The sequence below is a fragment of the Acipenser ruthenus genome, chromosome 52, assembly GCF_902713425.1.
Source record: "Acipenser ruthenus chromosome 52, fAciRut3.2 maternal haplotype, whole genome shotgun sequence".
Classification (NCBI taxonomy): domain Eukaryota; kingdom Metazoa; phylum Chordata; class Actinopteri; order Acipenseriformes; family Acipenseridae; genus Acipenser; species Acipenser ruthenus.
This window is the reverse complement of record NC_081240.1, coordinates 1,599,236-1,618,686: the sequence shown is the minus strand read 5'-3', so window position 1 is coordinate 1,618,686 and position 19,451 is coordinate 1,599,236. Positions and strand designations below refer to the sequence as shown.

General features: G+C 43.3%; 1 protein-coding gene across 4 annotated transcripts; it reads right to left on the bottom strand.

Annotated features, from left to right (window-relative positions):
* Positions 1–1,428: 1,428 nt before the first annotated feature.
* On the bottom strand, positions 1,429–17,839 carry LOC117432609 (ATP-sensitive inward rectifier potassium channel 12-like). Of its 4 annotated transcripts, XM_059016216.1 has the most exons (5): positions 15,206–15,359; positions 14,935–15,051; positions 14,473–14,598; positions 8,555–8,723; positions 1,429–5,416 (listed from the first exon to the last, which is right to left on the bottom strand). In XM_059016216.1, exons 4-5 carry the CDS (start codon positions 8,590–8,592, stop codon positions 3,952–3,954), a joined length of 1,503 nt encoding a protein of 500 aa, XP_058872199.1. In that variant the 5' UTR covers positions 8,593–8,723; positions 14,473–14,598; positions 14,935–15,051; positions 15,206–15,359; the 3' UTR covers positions 1,429–3,951. The 4 variants fall into 4 exon arrangements, with proteins under 4 accessions (XP_058872199.1, XP_058872201.1, XP_058872198.1 ...); XM_059016218.1 differs by lacking the exon at positions 14,473–14,598; XM_059016215.1 differs by lacking the exons at positions 14,473–14,598; positions 14,935–15,051; positions 15,206–15,359 and adding an exon at positions 17,344–17,839.
* Between the last annotated feature and the right edge of the window lie 1,612 nt (positions 17,840–19,451).

Genomic DNA, 19,451 nt, shown 5'->3' with positions numbered 1-19,451 from the left:
ATAGATAGGAAACTCAACATGGTATAATTATACACGCAGTGACTGACCGGGTATATTTTATACATATATATATTTCATTTTCATAAGGGTATACCCCGGTGAGACAGCTGCATTGTTAGAGCATTTTACAGCGCTGGCGAATCGACCGCGATAATCGCGGGTAGATGATTGATGCAGAGTGAATGTAAAATGATCTGCAGAGCAAAATATCAGCGAACACATGAAACAAAAACATGAGACCATTAAAAAATTAACAATATATATATTTTATTGAAATATTTTACAGTGGGGTTTCTAGACCGGGAATAAAGTGCTTTTCATTATTTAAAAAAAAAAAAAAAAAAAAAAATCGTTTTAGATCTGAATAAGCAGGAAGACGTCACCAAGGTCAAAGGTCAGTCCCCGTAAAACAAACGAAAAACAAAATCAAATACAGACAGATCCACAGGACAGAATGAACACATTTACAGCCTCCTCCCAATGTCTCTCCTATCAGACAACAAAACCAGTCTCCTGAGATCGAATTGCACCCACTGAATAGATCAGCCGTGTTACAGCCTGTTGAAAAACAAAACAAAAACCTGCACTACCAGAAAAATACAGATCTTTGAAAAGCTTTGACTCTCAATGCTAGTCTTGCTTTTAGAAATTCAGTAACAGGCTGTCTGTATTCATAAAGCAATACCGCCAGTACATGAATAGGACCCCGAGTGAATACTAGACAGCTCTGGCCAAAAGTTTAGCCTCACCTAGAATTTTAGGATTAAGACATTATTAATAATAATAATTTAAAAAAAAACAACTATATGATAGTCATAATAGTAGTACAGTAGTATTTCATGTTAGATATTTCATGTTTGATCGTTTTTCGTTAAGTATGTGAAAAACTACAAAGCGGTCTGCGATCCAATATGTGAACGTAACATTATTCAGTAGGTTTCACTTTACTTTATGAAGCAAAATTAATTCCTTCTACAGGGTGATAGTAAACTTTTGGCCATAGCTATATATACTGTATTGAATAGATAAAGTGCAAAATTGCCTCAAAGCGTCATTGATCCACGTTATAGGCCTACTGTGTGTGTCTGTGTGTCTGTGTGTGTGTGTGTGTGTGTGTGTGTATAATGTTATACAACTCTGGTCTGACGTCAATGGACAACATCAGTCATTCGGGTCGCTTTTTTCCGATCTGGTTTTAAAAACCTATGAACTTTGAAAGGAATAACAAACAGATAAAATAAATGAAACTCATTATTATTATTATTATTATTATTATTATTATTATTATTATTATTATTATTATTAACACCAAAACAGAGAGAACTGTTTTCAATCGTTTAAGAAAATTGCTGCTTTAAAAACAAAACAAAAACACCAGCTATCTTTATCAAAATCAATCAAAGGTGTAGTTTTCTTTCTAGATTGTACTTTGTACTTTGTGTGTGTGTGTGTGTGTGTGTGTGTGTGTGTGTGTGTGTGTGTGTGTGTGTGTGTGTGTGTGTGTGTGTGTGTGTGTGTGTGTGTGTGTGTGTGTGTGTGTGTGTGTGTGTGTGTGTGTGTGTGTGTGTGCGTGCGTGTGTGCGTGCGTGCGTGCGTGCGTGTGTAATTTGGCGCAATCGGTAAGTCTATAAGTTCATAGTTTAAACCTGGAAACCTTTGTGTATATTTGATAAACAACGGCGGAGAAATTAAGGCTATGCTATGAAATGTATAGCCTAAATACTTTTTTGTTGCCAGTGTAAGTCAATCTTTGAAAAAGACACTCGGAGCTGGTTGCGGTGTCCAGTGACATTTGTCCAAGCCTGTTGAAACTGTGTGCAGTTCACAAAAAAAAAAAAAAAAGTTTTCGTTTTTCACTTTTTACATCAGAACTAAAAAAAAAAAAAAAAGTTTGAACGCCAAAGAGAAGCAAAGAACGAAGGAAGAAACAGACGAGAAAAGAAAATAAAGACAGACAAGAAAGTGCTGTAGTAAATAAACCAAACTTTAAGAAGAAACGAAAAGACGGGAACACAGGTAGGGGTGAGAGACAAACTTCTAAGAAAAGAAAAAGCGATTTCTTTTACATTTGTATGCTAGTCCTTTTTGTAAAAATGACTTTTTAAAAAAACAATTAATGAACGGCCACTGTATCGTCAGGATATCCCAAATGACTACTATTGATATTTGAACTGTACCAGATGTCTATCGTTACAGAACAGCACAAGAATGACAACATAGCCGCAGTTCAGCGATGTCACGATTTCCCATTGCCGTGTAATATGTAGTTCCCCGTGAAAACTCCCATTTCTAAAGGAATGGTGTAAATATTTTCTGTCATATAATGAAATGCAAACTTAGGAACCTGGCAGCCGGTTTAGTTTGCTTCCTTCCCACAAATGATGCATCAAAGTTGATCAGAAATATTTGTTAAAGATCTCTCTGCCCATTTTGATAATTCACTGATGTTGAAAATAGAATTGTCTTTCATAGCAGGACATAACACCCGGCATGTTCTGCAGCTGACCGTTGACTGTTGAGGTATGGACGTATTTAAGAACGTTTGTTGAATAATAGAGAGGAAAGAGATCCGTTTTGGAATGTGACACCGCATTCCTTTTTCTTCATTAATAATATATTTTTATATTTTTTAAATATATTTTTAGACTGGGAATGCGCCGTGAAATAAGTCATTTTTTTACCGTGTAAAAAATACACCTCCGATTATAGTGCTCCATTTACAATTTCTGTTACAGCTTCAATGCTGCAGAACGTCAGTACTCTATCTGGTATAGCATTGTGATCTCGGAATGAAGGTACAATATAATTCAACTTCAGTGATCTAAAACCGCAGTCACACTGTCATTCTGTTACAGTGATATCATACCGCAGTCACTGCATTCCCCCGCAGTTACAGTTTAATCATAGTATATTAAAATAAAACTATTATAACGACATCAATACAATTCACAAGCCAGTAGTTTGTCATATGGGACACCCGGGGATATTCTGTTGCAATATACAGTTTTATTATTTTTTATCAAGTACAAAGTTATCTGTGCAAGTCATGCTAAGCAATAAACCACTGTGCTTCATTTTAATTTTAATACTTATAGAAAGAAGTCCAAGAAAAGATTATTTTTTAAAAAAGATCCTACAAAATGACTTAATAAAGCATTCTTTTCACCAAGTCCTTAGCGCATGCAAACAGAACGCAAGGTTCAAAGATTGTCGGTATTAAGCAGAGAGAGTTACAAAGGGAAATGAAATCCGGGAGGAAAACAAGGAATTCAATCCCTGCTGGTAACTGTCAGCAAGCACAGCTAACAAAAATCCACAATCCAGAATTCAAGCAACGCTGTCTGGGATTTGGTAAGAAAAACAACTTCAGGGCAGTTTGAAATATCAGAAGAGGGTCTTGACACCCCCTTTCCATCCCTCCCTCCCTCCCAGTAAGACTGCTTCCAGACTCCTGTCTCCATGCATACATTCAGGGGCGATTCTTAAAGGAGAGGCTGCTTTAGATTGGCCAGAGAGCCACCCAGGAAGACCATAGCTCACCAGGCTCCTTAAAATTGGTCACACGTCTTTGAAAATGCCGTTCAATGGCCAACATTTTTTTTTTTTAAATCCTGGCCAGTTTCTGGAACCTTGTAAATCGACCAAAAATAAAAAAATAAAACGTTTAAAACAGTTCCTTACTTTGTAATCCCCCCCCCACACACACACACTTTCTTCCCAAATAAGACACCCAGATAGACCTGCCAAAGTTTGGTCATTCTCCAATGGAAGTCTTAAATCTGTCGTGAGGTTGGAAGGCAGGAGAGATGGGGAGGGTTGTTTATGCTGTAATAATCTCCCTGGAACATTTACCTGAAACACTGACCCATTCCCCAAAACAAAATTCACATCAAGAGGGGTGCGCCAAACTCTGAAGCAGCCCCCTCCCCCTCTCCTCTGTTCTGGGGTCAGTCATATTTCCGACTCCCGCCTGTACGACACAGAGTCCAGGGGAATACCAGCCTCTAGCACCCTCATGACATCCGCCTGCCCCCTGAACTCCCTCACCCGCTCCCTCTCCCTCTCCCCCTCCTCCTCCTCTCCCTCCTCTTCCTCCCTGCAGCACAGAGCCACCTCGTTCTCGTAGCAGAAGGCGCTGGCGGGGAGGGGCAGCATGGAGGGTGGGGTGAGGAGGGGCCTGTGCTGCGGAGGAGGGGAGGGGGAGGAGGAGGGGGAGGACTGTTCAGCCATCTTGTAGGCGTTGTCGCTAAGGTCCTTGGCGCTGCAGATAGGGGTTGACGGGACCTCGTAGGTCTTGTGGAAGCGGGCATAGTCCACCTGGAAGCGCCCCTTCTCCTCGAAGACCACCGGCTCGAAGCGGTGGCCCCACAGGATCTCCCCGGCCACATAGGAGCTGCGGGCTTGCGTGGTCATAGCCGTGGCCTCCACCATGCCTTCCAGGATGACCACAATCTCGAAGTCTCCGCCTTCCACGTCCTGCCGGCTCATGGTATAGAACGGGCTGTGCTCATCGATCTCATGGACGATGACCAGAGGGGAGACCAGGAAGAGGCGGTCCAGGCCCGCATCGTAGCCCACGTTGATGTCCACCTGGTCCAGGGGCAGGTACTCCCCCTCGGCCGTCACATAAGGCTTGATGAGCTGGGCACGCACATGGGCCTCCACGATGTGGCTTTTGCGCAGGTTGCCCACCCGCCACATGAGACATAGCTTGCCGTCCCGCAGTGCCACCACAGCGTGGCGGCTGAACAGCAGGGTCTGGGCCCGCTTCTTGGGTCGGGCCATCTTGGCCATGATGGTGCCGATCATGAAGGAGTCGATGATGCAGCCCACGATGGACTGGACCACGACGGTGGCCACGGCCGCCGGGCACTCCTCCGTCACGCAGCGGAAGCCGTAGCCGATGGTGGTCTGGGTCTCGATGGAGAAGAGGAAGGCTCCCACGAAGCTCTGCACGTGGAGGATGCAGGGCTTCCACTCCACCCCCTCGGCCCCTTCCCTGCCCCCTGCCACCAGGTCCCCGTGGATCAGCGCCACACCCCAGAAGATGAACCCGAAGAACAGCCAGGAAGCCAGGAAGGCGGAGGAGAAGATGGCCAGCATGTAGCGCCAGCGGATGTCCACGCAGGTGGTGAAGAGGTCCACCAGGTAGCGGCGGGGCTTGTCCTGCATGTTGGTGAAGACCACGTTGCACTGGCCGCCCTTCTTCACGAAGCGACTCCTCTTCCGGCCCCGCACCCCCATCGTTGACACCTTGCCCCCCCCCACACCGCTGCCGCTGCCGTTGTTGTGGTTGCCGTAGTGATGGTGGTGGTGGTAGTGGTTGCCGTGGAGACTGCCTCCTCCTCCTCCTCCGTTATGCAGGCCCAGTGTGGACACCTTTAGACCGTCCTCGTCTGTCGACACGATGCTGTACCTGAGAGAGAGGCACAGCGTCACCGGACTGCATCAGCATTGCTGGCTATGACTACGGCTCCCAGCATACCTCTGCACCCTCAACAATGGTGAGGGATGCTGGGAGCTGTAGTTCTTTATGCTGTGGTCTTGTATCACAAATGTTACAAACCTCTATTATGATACATCATGTACAGCAATGGCCAAAGTTTTGCATCACCATATAGAATTAACTGAATTTGCTGGCTATGACTACAGCTCCCAGCATGCCTCTGCACCCGCAGCAGTGGTGAGGGATGCTGGGAGCTGTAGTTCTTTATGCTGTGGTCTCGTATCACAAGCGATACAGACCTCTATATGATACATCATGTACAGCTATGGCCAAAATCACCCTTATAATTTTGCTTCATAAAGTCGGATGAAATGCATTGGATTAGTTACAGGGAATTAAAAAGGCAAGCATATTCTGCTTTCAACGCTTGGAATCTGAGAACTGAAAATTAAAGAATAACCAAAATCAAAGTCAGATACCTAACTACCTTCAAAACGTTCTTTATCTAACCACTGAGCTCCTCAAACCTATTTCCTTCCACACTGCAGCCCAGAGCTTTGTTTATCTAACCACTGAGCTCCTCAAACCCCACTGCTTTCCACACTGCAGCCCAGCACTTTCTTTATCTAACCACTGAGCTCCTCAAACCCACTGCCTTCCACACTGCAGCCCAGCGCTTTCTTTATCTAACCACTGAGCTCCTCAAACCCCACTGCCTTCCACACTGCAGCCCAGAGCTTTCTTTATCTAACCACTGAGCTCCTCAAACCCCACTGCTTTCCACACTGCAGCCCAGCACTTTCTTTATCTAACCACTGAGCTCCTCAAACCCACTGCCTTCCACACTGCAGCCCAGAGCTTTCTTTATCTAACCACTGAGCTCCTCAAACCCCACTGCTTTCCACACTGCAGCCCAGCACTTTCTTTATCTAACCACTGAGCTCCTCAAACCCACTGCCTTCCACACTGCAGCCCAGCGCTTTCTTTATCTAACCACTGAGCTCCTCAAACCCCACTGCCTTCCACACTGCAACCCAGCGCTTTCTTTATCTAACCACTGAGCTCCTCAAACCCCACTGCCTTCCACACTGCAGCCCAGCGCTTTCTTTATCTAACCACTGAGCTCCTCAAACCCCACTGCCTTCCATACTGCAGCCCAGCGCTTTCTTTATCTAACCACTGAGCTCCTCAAACCCCACTGCCTTCCACACTGCAGCCCAGCGCTTTCTTTATCTAACCACTGAGCTCCTCAAACCCGCTGCCTTCCACGCTGCAGCCCAGCGCTTTCTTTATCTAACCACTGAGCTCCTCAAACCCCACTGCCTTCCACACTGCAACCCAGCGCTTTCTTTATCTAACCACTGAGCTCCTCAAACCCCACTGCCTTCCACACTGCAGCCCAGCGCTTTCTTTATCTAACCACTGAGCTCCTCAAACCCCACTGCCTTCCACACTGCAGCCCAGCGCTTTCTTTATCTAACCACTGAGCTCCTCAAACCCCACTGCCTTCCACACTGCAGCCCAGCGCTTTCTTTATCTAACCACTGAGCTCCTCAAACCCGCTGCCTTCCATACTGCAGCCCAGCGCTTTCTTTATCTAACCACTGAGCTCCTCAAACCCCCTGCCTTCCACACTGCAGCCCAGCGCTTTCTTTATCTAACCACTGAGCTCCTCAAACCCGCTGCCTTCCACACTGCAGCCCAGCACTTTCTTTATCTAACCACTGAGCTCCTCAAACCCCACTGCCTTCCACACTGCAGCCCAGCGCTTTCTTTATCTAACCACTGAGCTACTCAAACCCGCTGCCTTCCATACTGCAGCCCAGCGCTTTCTTTATCTAACCACTGAGCTCCTCAAACCCCACTGCCTTCCACACTGCAGCCCAGCGCTTTCTTTATCTAACCACTGAGCTCCTCAAACCCCACTGCCTTCCACACTGCAGCCCAGCGCTTTCTTTATCTAACCACTGAGCTACTCAAACCCGCTGCCTTCCATACTGCAGCCCAGCGCTTTCTTTATCTAACCACTGAGCTCCTCAAACCCCACTGCCTTCCACACTGCAGCCCAGCGCTTTCTTTATCTAACCACTGAGCTCCTCAAACCCCACTGCCTTCCACACTGCAGCACTCTCTCTCTCTCTCTCTCTGTCTCTCTCTCTCTCTAAGCCAGCTTGTCATGTGTTGGTGCGTGTCTGTCCTGTGAGTCTGGGACGGCTCTATGTCCCCTGGCTGGATTATCTGTTTCATGGTGACAGGATGAAGGATTGCGGTCAGCTGGGGTTTAGGGCTCTAGTCTTTCTCTGTCTCGCTCTGTGTGGCAGAGTGTTAGTGCCCTATACTTTGCTGTGATTCTCTGATAACACAGCACACTAATACAACTCTAACCCTAACCCTAACCCCAACCCCAACCCCAACCCCAACACCACATTTATTAATGAGTTTCTCCCAGTTGTGATGTACCTGAAATAATCTCTTTCACTTCTCTGAGAAAAACTAGAAAACCTCATTTTTCAAAACGAGACACTAAACAAACGTGCATTTCACAATCTACAGGAATATTTGAATAATTGACATTATGGATTGTGTCCAACCTGAACATGGCTTGCCTTTAATCTGTAAGTTTTCTGCACTGTACAAAATCTATACAATGTGAATCAATGAACAAATTGTTTGTAATGTTTACAGCTCTGGCCAAAAGTTTTGCATCACCCTAATAATTAACACTTTTTGCTTCATAAAGTCGAATGAAACCTGCTGAATAATGTTATGTTAACATATTGAATTACATACCGCTTTGTAATTTTCCAGATACTGAACGAAAAACTGAACAAAATTTTAAAATGTTCAAAATCTAACATGAAATACTACTGTACTACTATTATGGCTTCCGGTAGACATTTGCAATATCATTTTGTAGTTTCTTTGTACATGATGTTAAATAAAAGATCTAAATTATGTTCATATAGTTTTTTTTTCTTTTTAATTATGTCTCAGTCCTAAAAGTCTAGGCGCTATTAATAGATCACTTATGACACAAGTTGGAACCCCTGTTAGCCAATGAGATTGCTTGCTGCCCTCTATTCTCTTTCTAATGGAAATGCGGCACACCTGTTCACGCGCACCGTTCCCATGGCTGTTGTGATCATGAGGCTCTTGATCACCAAGAGGGGGGCGGGGCTTGAGGGTCACGGGGGACGTGGGCGGCGGCCTCTGCTGGAGGCGGGGTCTATTTCCAAAGATTAGGGATCGGCATGGCAACCTGCTCCTCACTCCAGTCCTGTGGAGAGAAGGAGGGAGAGAGAAAGAGAGGTTAGTGATGAAAGAAACTGAACCACAAGTAGTATCGGTTTGCTGGGAGTGTTGAGGTTTAGACTTGCATGAATACCATGGTATTTTTTTTAAGGTTCCCTTATTGAAAAGCTTTGGGATTCTTCTGTACACTGAAATTAGAATAGAACATAAGAACATAAGAACATAAGAAAGTTTACAAACGAGAGGAGGCCATTCGTTTTGGTTGTTAGTAGCTTATTGATCCCAGAATCTCATCAAGCAGCTTCTTGAAGGATCCCAGGGTGTCAGCTTCAACAACATTACTGGGGAGTTGGTTCCAGACCCTCACAATTCTCTGTGTAAAAAAGTACCTCCTATTTTCTGTTCTGAATGCCCCTTTACCTAATCTCCATTTGTGACCCCTGGTCCTTATTTCTTTTTCAGGTCGAAAAAGTCCCCTGGGTCGACACAGTCTGCGCCATGGGAGAAGTAAAAATATCCCGAATAAGCAGCTGTCCCAATTAAATGAGAGGCATTTGAGATGACCTTAGATCACACTTTTTAAGATTACATGTTAAACACATCGTTTAAAATACAAGTCCATTTTTTTCTTTTTATTCCTAAACAAAATGAATCGCTGTTTTTTATTTCTACAGGAAATGAAAAAAAACATCACAAGGCGAAGCAGCTGCAATGCTGACACATCAACTTTCTTTGCAACAACAGCCTGAGAAACCACAGGAGACTCCAGCAGCTCCTTCAAGAGAGCATGGTTTACGCATTACACAAGTAATCACACACTCACTCTCCTGTGCTATGCGAACCTGTCCTGCTCTGAAAAGCGATCTCCGTTCGTCATTTGAAAATACTGTATCCCAATTAAAACGAAGTGATGTCCCAATTAGCATTGGGAAGAACCGTCTCCTAGAGTTGTATCCCATTTAAGCAGCAATCCCGATTATCAGCATCCCGATTAGGCTGCACTGACTCTATTACCCTGAACAACCCTTAATTAACAGACCCATTGCAGCTCCGCTGCTATTGTCCCTGTGGCAACGTGTACATGTGTGTGCATGGTTTTGGTGTTGGGTTAAATAAATGGTTTGTCAGGTCACTTTGAATATACATTGGCAGTGATGGGGTTAAATCCGTCTCTGAAAACAATCACGTGTGGAATGTGGCCATTCCCCATTTAGGTAATTAATGCTAATTGGGGAGTGGCCACATGTATACAGTGAAGCAACATCGTTTGCTTGCAGGAGGAGTTTGGGGGCGAGTGTTTGTGTTGTGTTGTGCTGTGTTTGTGTTGTGTTGTGTTGTGTTGTGTTTTTCAACCTGGTAGTGAAGGCTAACGCCCAACCGACACAGAGTTATTCCTTTGTTTGAACCTTTTATTTTGGCCCTTGTGCAGTGTCTTGTTTGCTCCTGTGTTTTGTGTTATTTTGTTTAATAAAGTGCGCCACAGCGCATTAAAACTGCAGCTTTCTATCTCCAGGTCCTGCCGGTACCCAGCCTGGGCCATGGTGCTACCCTGCTGTCACAGTCCCTTAGTATACAACCACTGCAATTGGAGTGCCATTGTCTGTCTGCATTTCCATTGGACATCAATGGAAAGGGTAGAGAGTTAGCAAACTGTGGTCTACCGGCCTCACCACATTGTAGCTACCCTATACTTGTGCTACCATTGCCCCCCTCAGTGTAATACAGAACCATTGCAGTGCCGCTGCCTGTCTGTCTGTCATTGAAGATCATTGAGGGTATAGTGAGCACACTGTGGTCCCATTCTACCAGCCTCACCCCATTGTAGCTGCCCTATACTTGTGCTACCATTGCCCCCCTCAGTGTAATACAGAACCATTGCAGTGCCGCTGTCTGTCTGTCTGTCATTGAAGATCATTGAGGGTATAGTTAGCACACTGTGGTCCCATTCTACCAGCCGCACCACATTGTAGCTACCCTATACTTGTGCTACCATTGCCCCCCTCAGTGTAATACAGAACCATTGCAGTGCCCTTTAAATGCCTGCCTGCATTAGCTCTTAGTATTGTATATGTTTGCATTGCAATTGCAGTGCCTATCTGTATTGCCATTGAAGATAATTCAGTTCAAAAGCCAGCAAGCAGCACCACGAACCGCCTGTGCAGTGAGTTTGTATAGGGTTAGCGCTTTCATATGCATGACCTTCACCTAGCTGGTCTGTATTACATTACATTTCTGCACAGCAGAGTTGAAACAGAGATCCAGCCCAACTTGTGCCAGATTGGCTGAGTCTCAGGAACAGGCGCTGTGACCCCCCACCCCCGAAACAGTCACTCGCAGTCTGAGAGCCCTTGTGTTTCCGAAGCCCCTGCATCAATAGAGATGTACTGTGGAGCGTGGAGAGCTGACAGCTGGGTATTGACGTGACCTCTGGGAGTGTTTCAATGGCCCCGGGGTGACAGGCAGGGCGTGTGGGGTGCCACGTGCCTGGTGGAGAGGTGTCGATGGAAACTGGGCTGCTGTTGACCTTCCCAGGAGCAGAGAGAGGCAGTTCCCAGATCGCCCACTGAATGACGTCCGCGCCGAGCCCAAAGTAACCAGCGATCATCACAGCAGGAAAGTAATCACCACAGAGAGAAGTGATATTACCCTGTTGTAAAAGCATTCCAGCAGAATGACATTTTTGCATTTCCCGTAGTTTACTGTACCTTGTTGTGTTTGACAATGCTTCCCTATGCTTTACCAGACCTCTCTGTGCTTTACAATGCTTACCTATGCTTTACCATACCTCTCTGTGCTTTACAATGCTTCCCTATGCTTTACCAGACCTCTCTGTGCTTTACAATGCTTCCCTATGCTTTACCAGACCTCTCTGTGCTTTACAATGCTTCCCTATGCTTTACAAGACCTCTCTGTGCTTTACAATGCTTCCCTATGCTTTACCAGACCTCTCTGTGCTTTACAATGCTTCCTTATGCTTCACCACACATCTCTGTGGCTTACAATGCTTACCTATGCTTTACCAGACCTCTCTGTGCTTTACAATGCTTCCCTATGCTTTACCAGACCTCTCTGTGCTTTACAATGCTTCCCTAAGCTTTACCAGACCTCTCTGTGCTTTACAATGCTTCCCTATGCTTTACCAGACCTCTCTCTGCTTTACAATGCTTCCCTATGCTTTACCAGACCTCTCTGTGCTTTACAATGCTTACCTATGCTTTACCACACATCTCTGTGGCTTACAATGCTTACCTATGCTTTACCATACCTCTCTGTGCTTTACAATGCTTCCCTATGCTTTACCAGACCTCTCTGTGCTTTACAATGCTTCCCTATGCTTTACCAGACCTCTCTGTGCTTTACAATGCTTACCTATGCTTTACCACACATCTCTGTGGCTTACAATGCTTACCTATGCTTTACCATACCTCTCTGTGCTTTACAATGCTTCCCTATGCTTTACCAGACCTCTCTGTGCTTTACAATGCTTACCTATGCTTTACCAGACCTCTCTGTGCTTTACAATGCTTCCCTATGCTTTACCAGACCTCTCTGTGCTTTACAATGCTTCCCTATGCTTTACCAGACCTCTCTGTGCTTTACAATGCTTGCCTATGCTTTACCAGACCTCTGTGCTATACAATGCTTACCTATGCTTTACCAGACCTCTCTGTGCTTTACAATGCTTCCCTATGCTTTACCAGACCTCTGTGCTATACAATGCTTCCCTATGCTTTACCAGACCTCTCTGTGCTTTACAATGCTTCCCTATGCTTTACCAGACCTCCCTGTCGTTTACAATGCTTCCTTATGCTTTACCAGACCTCCCTGTGCTTTACAATGCTTCCCTATGCTTTACCAGAACTTTCTGTGCTTTACAATGCTTCCCTATGCTTTACCAGACCTCTCTGTGCTTTACAATGCTTCCCTATACTCTACCAGACCTCTCTGTGCTTTACAATGCTTCCCTATGCTTTACCAGACCTCTCTGTGCTTTACAATGCTTCCCTATGCTTTACCAGACCTCTCTGTGCTTTACAATGCTTCCCTATGCTTTACCAGGCCTCTCTGTGCTTTACAATGCTTCCCTATGCTTTACTTTGCTGTGCTTTTACTATGGGACACTATAGGTTAGTTTACGAAGCCCCTGTTTTTTTATTTGAAAATAAAATATTTCTATACATTTTTATACAAGAAATGTGTGTCAGAGGTTGTTTGGTTTGTGGTGTGCATCACCCAATATCTATCTATATATATATATATATATATATATATATATATATATATATATATATAAGGTAGGGAGTAGAAGATTGTTTGGGAATATTGGGTGGTTGTGGTCTGTTACTGGCGCCCTGTTTTATTTAGATAACAGTTGTTCAGATTATCCCACACAATGACAATTTAACTGGACAGTTTTGGCGTATAATTGCATGCTCTTCATCGTAGTTCTTCCACAAACTTTAAAATGATCCTGTTTCACCCTTTGGCACCGCTTCTGGGCAGTGACAGTGACCAGGATAAACCCGTTCTGACCACTGGGACGGAACATGAAATATGAAAAGAGTCGACAATCTGAAAAAAATGACTCAAAGAGGGCTATCCACAAACGCGCACGTAAATATATATATATATATATATATATAAATAAAAAAAAAAATAAAAAAAACGTTGCCATGGGAACGATCGGCCGCACGCCACGAGAGCTGATTAAGTATGTCAAGTTTGGGTGAGGGAGGAGAGAGAGAGAACCATGCTGCAAATTGAAGGCAGGTGTCCTGCAGTCATTGACCGTGCAGCGCCAGACAGACACAGATAGATCTGCACTTTGATTTCTCAGTTTAACATGCTTTTAATAGATTCATCATTATTTCTCTAGTCCGTGCTTTTATCATGGTAACCTCTTTATAAGGAGACTAGCAAACGAGAGAGAGAGAGAGAGAGAGAGAGAGAGAGAGAGAGAGAGAGAGAGAGAGAGTAAGTGGACCACGCATCAGCCAGTGTACTAATAACAGCGATACCCACACAGCACAGCTACACTGATAATATATACTGGATATGGTGGATATGAAAAGCTTGCCATGAAGTGTATTGCAATTCTTTTCATTACTGTGATATAATCATTATCATTAGAGGCCAGACCACTATTCCCAGCATCTAGATGTTTCGGATCGCATTTTAGCTACAATCAGATAGACTTTCAATTGTCTATGAATATTTTGAACCTGTGCACGCGCTCCTTCACCTTCTTACCTAAAGCGGACTGAAAGCATGACGTCACCTCTACGCCCTATACGCGTAATACGCACGCACTAAACACACAGAGCGGTCAGCAGTTTATTGTTTATCAACGCACAGAGCAGACTGGACAGCGACCTTTGAATCGCACATTAGGTGTTGGGGTAGGATGATGGAGTCCCCTTACAAATGCCTCCCCCCCCCCGACCCCCTGACAGTAAAAGCACAGAAAAGTGTAATAAAGCCGTTTCCTTCAGCCAAATGTCACGTCGAAAAGAATAAAATTAAAAAAGTACAACAAGCGTGTACATATCACTGTGAATTACCAGCTGCACTACAGCCTCCTATAAATGATAGTATAATACTGTATTGAACAGACCTGGGTTTGGTATACCGTACGTTTTCACGTTTCCAAGGTTACTCACTGTAGGCCTATGCTATTTTATTTAGGTTAGCTAAAAAAATAATCATGATACAGCCGTTAATTTTCTGATACCTTGTGAAAGCAATACGTGGAATAAGAAGAAAAATCGGCTTACTTGCGACTAAGCCTCCGACTCCCGTTCCATTGCAGTTTGATCCATTCCTGGTTTTACTATGAGTTTAATAAGACACGTCTGAACTTGTTACCTGTACACTGTGGCCAATCAATCTCGTCGTAAAACCTGGAAAGGGGGAAATATGAGTCTTATTTCCATGCCTGGAACTTGTACTGCAGTGAAAAGGAAGCACCGATGAAAATTTGCAACTTGTCTTCATTCTGAGATATTAGTGAAATATTGAGTATACCTTCCCTTCCAGCTGCCCTTTGATCAAGGTCTTTAGAAGTGCCCACTGCCATTTTTCAAGATTTATTTTTCGAGCACCGTTTTTTGATATCAGGTAAGTTTAATTGATCGATTCCTTTTTAATCGATCAAAGTCCACAGGTGTGACCAGTCAATTATCCATGAATCGATTACAACCCCTTTAGATTAACATTGCTGTTATACGTGGACTTACCCCAGCCGGCTGCAATGGTATTCTGAGAAGTGCTGAGTTAGTCCTGGATCATGATTCATCCTAATTAGGTTAAATCTGTCTACCTGTCTACAGCGATGGCCAAAAGTTTTTCATCACCTAAATTGTATAATTGAGACATAATCTTTTTAAAAAACAAACTATAAGAACAGAATTTAGCGTCATGTAATCAAATAAATGACAACATTGTATCGCAAACGTCTAACAGAAGCCATAGGCCTAAAGTATTTCCTGTTGGATTTCGAAATGTTACCTTTTCAGTCTTTCTCAGTTTTTCGTTAAGTATCTGGAAAAAGTACAAAGCTCTGGGTGTGTAATTCAATATGTTAACGTAACATTATTCAGCAGCTTTCATTCCACTTCAAGACGCTACATTTGTTAATTCTATAGGGTAATGCAAAACCCTTGGCCGCAGCTGTAAATTATAATGACTGATGGTTTTTTGAACGTTAAATGCGATGCCATGGAAAAGGTTTAAAGTGTATTGAAGCAAAACAAAAACTAAATACTTACTAGAGTAAGTATGTAGTTTTAAATAAAACTACATATTAATGAAAATGTCGAACCAGGTTAAGCTGTGGTAAATGCACAGTGTAACCATGGGAAAAACATGGGAGAAAACTGCAATAATACCCTGCAATACTACCATGGTCTCGCTTCCATGATTTATATAACATCCTGGTTAACGCTGGAAGCTTCTGAAAACGGGTTCAATTATAACTGGGATTTGGGAGCACATAGACTGGTGTTTACTGGTTTGTGGTCTTTATAAAAAATAAAAACAGCATTTATTAGTTCAATTCAGTCTAGAAAATGTAGTACAGTTCTCAGTACGGCACGACCCCTATTTTAATAAGCCGGCTGCAGCGAGTGCTCGTTTGAAATGTTTTTAATGTTTTTGAAGCACTGGATATTATTTATTTCGATTTATTTCAATATTTTATTTATTAATTTGAACAGCAATACTTGCAGGGCTGTCTGCGTTATAAAAGTGAAGGCACATAGTTTGATATCTAGAAAGAAAGCACAGCTCAAACCAATCACTATTTAAAGAATATGTATATATATATATATATATATATATATATATATATATATATATATATATATATATATATATATACACACACACCACACACACACACACACACACACACACACACACACACACACACACACACTGACACACACACACACACACACACACACACACACACACACACACACACACACACACACAATAAGTATTTACTCCAGTCTTTAATTCATTTTGCAGAAAATAACCTTTTAATATGACCGGGCTAGAACCAAACAACTAGCTAATATAATACAAAGTCCCCCAAGCATTGATAATATTAATATGATTTTTTTCTATGTTAAAATAAATAGGAGTTAATTAAAGACTGCAGTAAAATGCTTTGAAAATATGGAACACTGTAGCTAGCCCTAATAAAAAGCACTGATAGGTCTGGTAAAGCATAGGGAAGCATTGCAAAGCACAGAGAGGTCTGGTAAAGCACAGGGAAGCATTGTAAAGCACAGAGGGGTCTGGTAAAGCATAGGGAAGCATTGTAAAGCACAGAGAGGTCTGGTAAAGCATAGGGAAGCATTGTGAAGCACATAGAGGTATGGTAAAGCATAGGGAAGCATTGTAAAGCACAGAGAGGTCTGGTAAAGCATAGGGAAGCATTGTAAAGCACAGAGAGGTCTGGTAAAGCACAGGGAAGCATTGTAAAGCACAGAGGGGTCTGGTAAAGCATAGGGAAGCATTGTAAAGCACAGAGAGGTCTGGTAAAGCATAGGGAAGCATTGTAAAGCACAGAGAGGTCTGGTAAAGCATATTAAAAACAAACCATGATAAACTAACCCTTATGAAAGTGTCCCACAGTAAAAGCACAGCAAAGAGTAATAAAGCACAGAGAAAGCATAGGTGAGCATTGTAAAGACCAGCCAGGTATGGGGAAGCGTTTTAATAAATAAACCACGGTAAACTATGACAAATGCGCCGCATAACCATGGAAAAAGCCTGGGGGAGGGGGGTGACTGTGACTGCAAAAATAAAGTGCACACATAGCTTGTTCACATATTACATCATCTATATTTAAAGACCAGCTACGTATGAAAAATATCTATCAAATGATTTGGCTGTGTTGATGCTGCCTGCAGTTAAGATTATGCACCCTTTGAGCAAGTTTGCAAAAATAACGTAACATTATCCAGCATGTTTCATTCGACTTTATGAAGCAAAATGAGTTCATTCTATCATGCAAAACTTTTGTCCACAGCTGTACTGTTTGGTAATGTGATGAAAGACAGCATCGGTTGACCAGCGTTCAGCGCACATGATCACTGCCGAGCGCAGCTTCCTCTGAGTAGTTAAGAGTCGCTTACCTTGCCTTCCGGAGAAACCAGGCTGGAATCCGATTCGGGAAAATCCTACGGGAATGACAAACGAGCAGGTAGGAGTAATCCTACAGCTTTCTCCAAAAAAGCAAGCAGAGAGAAAACAAAAATCCGGAATACCGCGTTCAAATATCCAGGAACTCAACCAGCAGCTGTCATCTCAAAAGAATAATATTGATTTTTGTTTTAAATTCAGTTTTTTTTGTATTCTTATCCTTCGATTCTCTCACTTTCTCTTCTCCTTTCCAGGTTTATCGGGTCTCTTCCTTCTTTCTCTCCTCCTTCAATTTTCATCGGTGTTTTTATTTTTCATCCCATTCGCAAAAACTGTTTATTTTCACTCTCCAGCTTTCTCTCCTGCCATCGCGTTTATTCTTGTGAATTCGCGTTTTTTGTGCGATCTGTATTTGGTAAATCCAGTGGGTCTCTCTCCCTTTTCTCTCTCCCTCTCTGATAATAACAGCTGGTTTTGCCTGCTAGGCTGAGAGAGAGAGAGAGAGAGAGAGAGAGAGAGAGAGAGAGAGAGAGAGAGAGAGAGAGAGAGAGAGAGAGAGAGAGAGAGAGAGAGAGAGAGAGAGAGAGAGAGAGAGAGAGAGAGAGAGAGAGAGAGAGAGAGAGAGAGAGAGAGAGAGAGAGAGAGAGAGTGCGTTTAGCAATCCGTTGCCTACTTGATCCAAGCATGTGATCTTATACTGTAGAGCTATGGCCAAAAGTTTTGCATCATCACAAATTTTAGAATTGAGACATCATTTTAAAAAGAGAAAACACACGAACACAATTTAGATATTTTATTTAACGACATGTAATCAAAGGAAACTACAAAATGATATTGCAAAAGTCTACCGGACGCCATAATAGTAGTACAGTAGTATTTCATGTTAGATTTTGAAATGTCACATTTTTCAGTGTGTTTGTGAAGCATAAGGAAAACTACAAAGCGGTATGTAATTCAATATGAAGCAAAATTAGTTCATTCTATAGGGCGATGCAAAACTTTGGCAATATCTGTACTTAAAAACAACGTACCACTGCAATTAAATGCACATCTCCCATCAGTTTACAACACGACAAGCTCTCAGCTCTTACTGTGCCATTTATCTTAATCCCACCTGACAGGAGAGTGTTTGCACGGCAGAGATCTTGAACAGGTTTAAAAGTAACCCAGTCAAGCCTGATCACTACATTGGCTTCTGATCTGGCTGGGGGCTCTATCCTTAAGAGATCTTGACAAGTCTCTGTGGGACTACACGTTTGGCGTTTATTTTAATATTTTTTATGATTTAGTCATTTAGCAAACGCTTTTGAACTATCCAATAGGACCTGGTTTGTTTTACGTCTCATCCGAAGGATGGAGCACAAGGAGGTGAATGTGACTTGCTCAGGGTCACACACACACACACACACACACACACACACACACAGAGTGAGTCAGTGGCTGGGATTGAACCTGGAACCTCCTGGTAACAAGCCCCTTTCTTTAACCACCTAGCCTACTTGGCAGTTTCTACTTTATATGAAGACTCCCCCCTCGTGCTCAGGAACCTCAAGCACTGAACCACCAGCTGTATGCAAATTCAAAAGCTTGTTTTTACTGTCTCTGATTAGCCCTAATCGAGGATGGGGTAACACGAATTATTTTGACCATGATAAGTAGGGTTTGTGAAAGCAGCTGCAAGTCAAGCAGATGAATGCATCAGCTGACGCCTTGATTAGGTTAGAAACCGAAACAGAGAGAGAATGGCTCGATCAGCCCCGCTGCCAAACAGCATGTCAGCACGAGAGGGCAAACTAAATGACAGCGTCGTTTCGAAGAAGCTGGTGAGTGCGATTCTCCATCTGCTGTGATTTATTTATTGGTGTTGACTTGTTTATTTGTATTAGTGGGAGTTTGTTCCCTGTGGATTCTGGGAGGGAGCAGTACATTACAAACAAACCTCCATTGCAATCTCTTTAAATCTCTTATATTTACTACGCACGGCTGCAGTCCAGTTTGTTTGTAGAGCACAGGTGAGTTACAAACGTACAGGCAGGTGCAATGCATTTGTTCCATCACCCTATAGAATTAAAACTCTTTTGGTGCATAAAGTCGAATGAAA

Coding starts and splice junctions, on each gene's coding strand:
- LOC117432609 (XM_059016215.1), bottom strand. CDS start 8,592: ATGATCACAACAGCCATGGGAACGGTGCGCGTGAACAG. Junction 5,417..8,554: donor GGAACGGTGCGCGTGAACAG/GTGTGCCGCATT, acceptor CCTCTCTCTCAG/GTACAGCATCGTGTCGACAG.